Source organism: Osmerus eperlanus, chromosome 1 (genome assembly GCF_963692335.1).
Source record: "Osmerus eperlanus chromosome 1, fOsmEpe2.1, whole genome shotgun sequence".
Classification (NCBI taxonomy): Eukaryota; Metazoa; Chordata; class Actinopteri; order Osmeriformes; family Osmeridae; genus Osmerus; species Osmerus eperlanus.
Genome location: NC_085018.1, coordinates 12,333,343 through 12,342,898, shown reverse-complemented (window position 1 = coordinate 12,342,898; position 9,556 = coordinate 12,333,343). Strand labels below are relative to the sequence as shown.

The following is a 9,556-nucleotide window of genomic DNA, read 5'->3' as shown; positions in this document are numbered from 1 at the left end:
TAGACACCGTGGGTCAATCACACTTTCATCTGACCAGTGGCAAATCAACAGGGAATGATAATGCTCTACAGTGTATGAAGAACTGTGTGGTCTGAAGAGACCTCTTGATATGATCTCTGAAGAATGTTGTAATTTGTAAAAAATTACAACATTTGTTTAAAAAAAAACCCTAATGATAGGAAACCATCCAACTGTTAGTATTTTGTGTTCTTTAACCAGTTTTAATTTTTTATTTTGAATTCCTATTTCTTCTTCTTGTCTGCTGTAGTGCTGCAACTTCTGCTCTGGGATCAATTACTGTAATTCTAGTACTACTACAACCGAGTACACATCCTGTCAGGTTAATTACTTCTGTCTTTAGTGACCTAAGCAGAAAGTAAAACTGGTGTAAGGGAGATCACTGAAAATCACCTGTAATTATCTCACTTTCAGGTTTGGGGTTGTTATGAACAGGTTAAGAACCTTCTAGAACCTTCTAGAAGGTTGTAAGATAGTATCATGCAGGTTAGGGGATTGTTACTCATATTTGTCTATATAATGAGATGTCCAGAGAAATGTGGTTGCTTTTTGAACCTTCCATGTACTAACTGCGTTATGCTGAATAAACCATCAAGCCACCTTGAGTTTGAAAGATATTCCGTCTCCGACTATTTTTGATAATCCTTCTGAGGAGAGCTGACTTCTCATCCCCAACATTCACTTAAAGATTTCAGAGAAAACATAAACAATCACAATCCTGCAAAAAATATATATACAGTATATAAATCTTTTTTTACATTTTTGGGGTACATTTACATTTAGCAGATGCTCTTATCCAGAGCGACTTACAGTAAGTACAGGGACATTCCCCTGAGGCAAGTAGGGTGAAGTGCCTTGCCCAAGGACACAACGTCATTTGGCACGGCTGGGAATCGAACTGGCAACCTTCTGATTACTAGTCCGACTCCCTCACCGCTCAGCCATCTGACTCCCTAAAAATAAAATCTATTCATGTGTTTGTATGCCACAGATTATGACAGATTACATGTGTTGCCCTGGCTGTATATCTAAAACAATGTGTGTGAATTGGATTGACCTTGAATGGACCCTGATCTCCATGATGTGAGCCACAGGAAGTGAATCAATCTAAACTCATTCAGGATGTACTCTGTATCACACCAAGTCAAAAGAACCCATCTGCCATCTAGTGGTCATAAACTTGTCATGACACCGAGTACATTGAGTTGGTAGTTAAATCTTGGCTTTTGTTTACTCATGTATTTACTTATCTTTTAACAATTTGAAAACCGATAACAGATTACTGATTGCTCTGCATTAACATTAGCAGCATCTGGCACACTAAATATGGTACCTGCACCTGGTTGGTCAGTTGGTGAGCTTCCCAGACTGCCCTGCTTTCACTTGTCACAGTCACCTGCCCCTGTGATAAAGACATCTGTCTGGACTGCTAATGAGGCCTGCTGACTGTATGAATGGGCTTTCTCCTCACCAATCGCTGTACCTCATCACTCCTGTGTGTTTCTGGCAGGAGTCCAGTGGCAGTGAGAAAAGCATCAGGACAGGGCTCTGCCTCAGTACACCTCAGAAATAAATGGGTCAGCCTCAGTCAGGGGGAGCAGACATTATTAATCAGCTCATGTATCTTGACCCCCATCTCTTTCTCTCTCTCTTTCGCTCACACACACACACACACACGCACACACACACACACACACACACACACACACACACACACACACACACACACACACACACACACACACACACACACACACAACACACACACACACACACAGAAGAACACATCTGCATAGCACACACACAAACTGTTTAATGTCTATACTTTGATAGACTATCTACCTCTTAAAATAACAGACTACACTAAATTTCATCTATAAACTTCAATTCGCACAAGAATATTCCGTGCATGTGTTTATCAGTTTTGTCAACATAGGGTAGGCTATGTCCTGCTTTTATCAGATGTTTTTTGTTTCTTCAAGCGGTGCGCAAACATAGGCCTATGATATGTAAGTAGGCTATAATTTTACTTATTTCTATAATATTATTTTTTACAAATGTAAACTATTCCCTTTCTTCTTCCGACGAACCATTCCATTATCGTTTAAATGTCCGCACAACCTATTTTTTGTATTGGGCGTTGCTGATGCCCTTTGTCATTTGAAACTACTTTGGCAACTATACTTTGACTTGAGATAGGTGAATCAGTTTTACGACACATGGTGACTGGCAAGTGAGGAACCAATCGCTTTTCATTTTGCGAGTCTCTTTCCGCCATTCTTTGGATTGGAACAGGGCGGAACTTCCAGTGCAGTGCTTCGTGATGGCGGTCGCGTCGCTTGCTCGAAAGGAACAGTAAAACCACATTTTATGCATAGTTAGGTAAGTTAGGAACAAGTACAGTGAGTCGTAGGGATAGATAATTACGCAGTTATTGTTTCTCATACTTTGAAAATGAAAGGCAAGGAGCGGTCGCCCGTGAAAAAGCGCTCTCGTATTGCGGATGGAGGAGGAAGCCACCCAACAAGTAAGAAAATGGGAGCCCTATCTGCGACAGGCAACAACAACGGGAACGGTTCTGTCAAAAGTGTTGGGTCAACTAGAAGGAGTTTATTGACTGAAAAGAGAGACATTCGAGAATTAGACGGCCATGTTTCAAGTCGAACTGCAAGTCATCACGGTTACGCTAACTCAACTGCAGGCTCGAGCACCAAACTCCACGGTGGCCTTCCTTTGGATCCCACTAGCCGGGCTAATTCTCGCGGGGAACAACGGCCACCCTCGAACGCCGAAAGTGAGTACAAGACTCTGCGAATTAGTGAACTGGGCTCTCAGTTGAACGACGAACAAATAGAAGATGGCTTGTTTCACGAGTTCAAGAAGTTTGGGGACGTTAGTGTAAAAATTAGCCGAGTAAACGACGAAAGGGTGGCATTTGTAAATTTTAGAAGGCCCGATGACGCCAAAGCGGCCAAGCACGCACGCGGCAAGTTGGTGCTCTACGACCGCCCTTTGAAAATTGAAGCTGTGTACATGAACCGGAGACGGAGCCGCTCCCCCGTCGAAAAGGACACATTTGCAGCAGTGCCAGGGCACAGACATTTGTACCCTCAAAGACCCATTTCACCTACAGGGTTGGGTTATAGAGACTACAGACTGCAGCAGCTAGCCCTAGGTCGTCTCCCTCCTCCACCACCGCTGGCCAGAGACATAGAGAGGGAGAGAGAATTTTCTATCTTTGACGCCAGAGCCCGGCCTCCCTTTATTCCTGAATGTGCAGCTTTCCGGGAGGAGGACCTTATATCTCCCGAGGATGACCAGAGGGCTAACAGGACGTTGTTCCTTGGCAATCTTGACATCACTGTGACTGACACTGATCTAAGGAGGGCATTTGACAGATTCGGGGTGATCACAGAGGTAGACATCAAGCGCCCCGTGCGTGGTCAGAACAGCACCTATGGATTTCTTAAGTTTGAGAACCTGGATATGGCTCACCGTGCAAAGATGACCATGTCAGGGAAGGTGGTCTGCCACAACCCCATAAAGATTGGTTATGGAAAAGCCACTCCGACCACCAGACTGTGGGTGGGGGGTCTTGGTCCATGGGTCCCCCTGGCAGCCCTGGCCAGAGAGTTTGACCGTTTTGGCACCATCAGGACTATAGACTACAGGAAAGGGGATGCCTGGGCGTACATTCAGTATGAGAGCCTGGACGCCGCCCAGGCCGCCTGCTCCCACATGAGGGGCTTCCCCCTGGGCGGCCCTGAGAGGAGACTCAGGGTGGACTTTGCCGACACGGAGCACCGCTACCAACAGCAGCAGCAGCAGCAGCCACCGTTCCTGCCAGCTCTCCCCCTGCCCCACTACGAACTGCTCCCAGAGGCCTTCCTCCACCGCCCTGGACCCGAGGGCCTTAGGGTGCGGGAGAGGACAACGCCACCTCAGCTCCGCTTCAGAGAGAGGGACCTGTACCCCACTGCCGAGTGGCCCGGGCCGGGGGTCCGGGAGAGGGTGAGAGGGGTGCCGTTCGAGCCCTTGGATCATCTGGAAAGGCGTCCGCGGGAGCCGTGGTCCCTGGAGCGAGAGCGGGATCCGCAGGGTCGAGACCAGGCACGCAAGCGCCGCCTGGAGCGCTCGCCCGAGAGCAGCGAGCTGCTGCGGCGGCGCCACGGAGCCTCGTTGGAGCGCAGTCCGGGCGGAAGCAGTCGGGACGGAGGGCGCCACAGCGACTTGGAGCGCCCTCCGCGCACTGACAGAGCATCGCCTGCCAGGGAGCGCCGTGGCAGCCTGGAGCGCGGCCCTGAGAAGAGACTGCGGACCCTCAGCCCCACCGAGCCAGAGAGGGAGCGCAGGCGCAAGGCCGGTGACTCCTGCAAGAGCCCAGCCAAAAGGGAGGAGCGCGCAGAGCACCCGTCCTCCAGGTCCAGCCTGCAGTCGAAGCAGGGAGCTGGGGGGCAGAAGCTGAGCCAGGCCTGGCAGGGTGTGCTGCTGCTGAAGAACAGCAGCTTCCCCACCTTCATGCACCTGCTGGAGGGGGACCTGGCTGTGGCCACAGGGCTCCTGGTGGAAGGCTCCAGGGGGGGCCCGGTGTCCCAGCTGAAGATCACCCAGCGCCTGCGCCTGGAGCAGCCCAAGCTGGACGAGGTGTCCCGTCGCATCAAGGCCGCCAGCCCAGGCGGCTACGCCGTGCTCCTGGCCATGCCAGGCAGCTCTGAGGAGGCGCCCCAGGATGCCAGCAACTCCACAGAGAGGCCTCTGAAGAACCTGGTCTCCTACCTGAAGCAGAAGCAGGCGGCCGGCGTCATCAGCCTGCCCGTGGGCGGCAGCCGCGACAAGGACCACGCTGGAGTCCTTCACGCTTTCCCGCCCTGCGAGTTCTCCCAGCAGTTCTTAGATGCCTCCTCTAAAGCCTTTGCCAAAACCGAGGAGGACTACCTGGTCATGGTCATAGTCCGAGGAGCATCTTAGAAAAGGAAATGTGCAACTTATAATGGCTTGTGATGTATCTGTAGCACTGTATGATATGCACACTGTGTTATGGGAGTGGTTGTTGAGCCAGAGAGCAGAGCTGGGGAAGTATTTTCACCATCTGTATCATTATAAGGAAATCATTTTGACAGAATATACTGATAGTCATTTAATAATACATATAAATATATAAAAGCCTTAGGTAATTTTTATGTTCCCAGTATTAAAAGTAGCCTGCATTTTATCCTGACTTTGATAGTAGTACCTAAAGCATTTGAAATCTCGAATGGCTACTTTTGATTTATATGGTTATGATATAGATTCCCCCTCTGTGACATTTAAAGGGGAACTGAAGTCAGTTGGAAGTGAAATGTTTTGAGTCAATCAAAAATACATTTGTTATATTGCCTGTTTGAAAAAAAAAAAAAAGTTTAAGTCATTTTCTTTTTCATAATAATATTATACATGAACTACTGGCACCTTTTTCTGGACAAGTCAGTAGGGCATTCAGTCTTGGTTTGGCACCAACAACAAGGTCCTGAGGGAGTCCACTTCTGGAAATATTTATGCAGACCTTTTAGAGATGATCTGGAAATTAATGTCCTATCCCTTTAGTTCATGAATGTTAAACACGTACAGAACTCAACTCTTGATTATCTTTGCAGGCTTAAACATGATTTACAAGTCCTGTGCTATATACTACACATTTGATTTACTCATGTTTTGTCTTGCGTTTTTATGAGAATCCAGAAAATAAGAGTGATTGGCACGTTTGATCCTGTAATCATATGTACAACTTGGTAACATTGTGGTCTGCTTGTGATAATATAACAAAATAGGCAAAAAACCTTTTGACTTTCTGTGTAAGGGTCAGTGTTTTCTTCCAGACATTCTTTGGAAACATGTAGTATCTATAAATCAGATAATGAGCCAAACATGGGTTTGTAGACCGTCTAAATGTGATCATTGAATCGATGGATCCCTTTTGCCGTTCATAGCTCGCTCTTTGTTCAGAGAGCAGTGTGTTCCTCAGAGAGCTAGGTGGAGCTGTGTCACACAGCTCTTTGGGTGGGTCAGTGAGGACAGAAGGAGAAGTTTATACTGGGATGAAAGAACGTGCTGTAGTCGGTACTGAACAGTGTTGGCTGCCTTTAAAACTATATTTTAAAGCATTTTTTGTTCCTTTTTCAGTAATTAGTGTCAAGGTAAAATCTTAAAATGGACAAAGACGAGGGTTTTGGTTAAATGTCTCATACAAAAGTCAAGTTAACCATAGCTAGCTGGGTGTAATAATAATGGTGTTGCTGTTTCATCTCACAGCCAATGTGTGTGAACTAGTCAGTGTCTACACACTTAACTATTCATTCTGTTGTTGGTGCCATAGCTTTTTACTGGGTCTATGTCAAAATTAACAATTGCATGCATCTTAGATAAATCTGTTGTATAAAGTCCTTGCTCTTGTACAAGATGACTGTTTGAAACCATGGACACGCCCAAGGAAAGCCGAAGGGGGTGAACCACCAGACCACCAGTGAACTCTGGGAAACGACACGTGCTTATTGGATCCCAGGCACCCTGGAGCAGAGGTCTTTGGTGCACTGGCCCCATGTCAGAATAACTCTGCTCCTAAGTTGTGTTAATGCTTTGTGATGCCAGTTCCCATGTTTAAAATGGAAAATTTGCTTTTGTGCTGTGTACACCTGATTTCTGGAGAGAAAGAAAAAAGGAAAACCATCATTGCACTTGCGCCTAAGAAGTAGCTGTCAGAAAACACGCAAGGTGCAGCTTTTGCACTTCCTAGCTTTTGTTTCGGTATTAATAAATTTTCTCTATCGTGGGAAAAAAAACAAATGTTTCAGCCTGGGAAGACGACTGTTGTGACCTTTTCTGTTGTGTTGCCGAGGAATTGTCTCTTGTACCTAAAAACGCAAAGGCCCTGCCCGTTTGAGAACAGAGCACTTTTTATGACCTTAAAGGAGAGGCAAGAAAGAGAAGTGTGAAAACAAAGGAGCCTCAGATCTTTGTTCTTCATTTGTTCGCCGAAACCCCCACTCTGCCCCTTTCCGAAGAGTGGCCGATGATCCATTTGTTAGTATTGAAAATGTGGCCCTCTTATAGGCCGGCTGTTTCTCTGCCTGAATCTTCATATGCGTTGTCCCCCTTGAAGAGGGGGCTCCCCTCTTCGGAGACCTCTGGAGCCACCGGGACCCAGCCGCATGGGCTGGCTCCCCCCCCCCCCCCAGCGTTACTGCCTCAACTGGGCTGTGTGGCTGTCTGCAGCCTCTCCTCGGGATGCACCCAGCCAGCCTGTCTTCTCACCTGTTCCCAGCAATGTGTGCAACCGAAAGAGTATTGGGGCCGACACCAATTGCAAGTTAACAAGGAGCAGTTATGTGATTCATTCATTTGTGTATTTGGCCCGTTTTTCCCCTGCTTTGAAGTCAGGGTGAAGCTGTTCATCCTGTGTTAGGGCTAGTTGCCATGTTCGAGAGGGGATCAACCTGAGAGTCCTTGTTTCCAGTCGAAACCACCACGGAACCGCCCAGAAAGAGAACCTTTTGTGTTTCCTGTGCAGGGACCGGTGATTTGATGTGATTATATATAAACGTTTAAAGATGTTTCCTGAAGTGAACGTGAGATCAAAGCGAAGAGGCCCGCAAGAGATCCTGAATCCACATGGGGCCTGACCAGCTCTGCTCCAGATTCCCAGTCTAAACTTTGGTCAGGAAACACAAGTGCCGCCCGGACCTCCATGTCTGCTCTGTGTGCCCGCCCTAGGCCTCGTCTCCAGGCTTCCCGAGGCCGTGCCTGTGGGTGTCAGGTGCGGACAGGGAAGCCCCCCCCCCCCCCGCCGCTGCCCTTTGACCCCTCCCCTCACTGACTCACATCTCAGGTAAAGTCTGCTGGCTGCCTCAGCCTCAACACCATGACTGGGTACGTATGTTAAATGGTGACTGAACATCTGCTCATTTGGTGCCTAACCTTAAAAACATCTTGATATTGAACCCTTCTATGGCGGTTTTAGAACACGCGTCCAATATCTAACACCGCACCATTTAGGCCTATGTTTAATCAGCTGTTTAATAAGCCTAGAGTTAAAGATGGCTAACAATACACAGTTCATTACTAATTCACAGGCGTCGAATACATCCACTGTAAGGGAGAACTTTTCTCTATATCGAGGATCCTGGCAAGATAAGGGAAACACATTGGTGCTCTGTGATAGGTACTTCTGTGAGCGTAACAGTTGCACAGTTAGAATTGGTGCATCTGACCTCCCTAAGGGATCCACTATCATGTAGAGACGTTATCCAAGGCTCTGTAGCCGTTGTCAAGTATTGTAACTCAAGGCAGTCCCCCAATACTTATTTTTAGTACCCATTGATGTGATTAAGAACGATTCATATGTTCGGTCTGCTCCTACATATGGTGGAACATTTAGTATACTGTCAGAGCTGGAAGAGGGTGAGATTTATGGAGTGGTTATGTCAGGATTTAAATAAACACGTCCATCTTGATCTTATGGCTAAATATACTCAGAGAAATAAGGCACAGACAGATACAAGCTGTTAAGGCACAGAAGGGATCTTGACTCAGAACAAATAGTTACATATTAACATGGGACATGGGCTCTACCCCAGTGCAAGGCATAATCCATCTGGCTGAATATTTAATATTAAAAGGATGCCAAGATGGAGAGAGCACTCTGCCTGTAATGAGTGGGTAGGGTTCCAAAACATGGATTTTTCAGCCTTTATTTCTGCAGCATGGGCGTTGCAGGGGATGATTTGGCACAGACCGGTGTGGGATGTAGGAGGACACGAGGCCTGACGGATGACAGTGAATAAGTCTTCACAGAAATAAATAAAATATATACACAGGTAAAAAGAGTTAATGCTGTACTACCGTTAAACTCCCTCCCTCAGTTTAATAGTAGAAAAGAATAGACTGTAATGTGTATAGACATTAATCATCCTCAAATCAGAATTGAAAGGTTTGTGGGATGTCATTGCCTCTTGTCCTGTCTCCTCAGGATGGAAGCCTGCTGTGTGTAACATCTCTGGTCAGTGTCTGTCTCCTCAGGATGGAAGCCTGCTGTGTGTAACATCTCTGGTCAGTGTCTGTCTCCTCAGGATGGAAGCCTGCTGTGTGTAACATCTCTGGTCAGCGTGTCTCCTCAGGATGGAAGCCTGCTGTGTGTAACATCTCTGGTCAGCGTGTCTCCTCAGGATGGAAGCCTGCTGTGTGTAACATCTCTGGTCAGCGTGTCTCCTCAGGATGGAAGCCTGCTGTGTGTAACATCTCTGGTCAGTGTCTCCTCAGGATGGAAGCCGGGCCTCTGCTCATCCTCTCTGCCTGGAGCAAGATTCCTTTCCATCTTTACTGTGGTTAAAAACAAAACAGAAAAACACAGATTCATTTCCACGTTGTTTTCACAGGAATGTGGTATCACTCATGTCTCCTGTTTTACAGAAACCAGTCACGATGATCTCGCCAGTGTAGAAGAGGAGTTGGAGTGCAGTGTGTATTACAGCCTGTACGTGGCCACTTCATCCATTAGTAGAAAGTT

General features: G+C 47.1%; 1 protein-coding gene across 1 annotated transcript; it reads left to right on the top strand.

Annotated features, from left to right (window-relative positions):
* The first annotated feature begins 2,240 nt into the window (after positions 1 to 2,240).
* On the top strand, positions 2,241 to 6,836 carry LOC134019703 (RNA-binding protein 15-like). Its single transcript, XM_062460575.1, has one exon. It carries the CDS (start codon positions 2,473 to 2,475, stop codon positions 4,984 to 4,986), a length of 2,514 nt encoding a protein of 837 aa, XP_062316559.1. The 5' UTR covers positions 2,241 to 2,472; the 3' UTR covers positions 4,987 to 6,836.
* The last annotated feature ends 2,720 nt before the right edge of the window (positions 6,837 to 9,556 follow it).

Coding starts and splice junctions, on each gene's coding strand:
- LOC134019703 (XM_062460575.1), top strand. CDS start 2,473: ATGAAAGGCAAGGAGCGGTCGCCCGTGAAAAAGCGCTCTCGTATTGCG.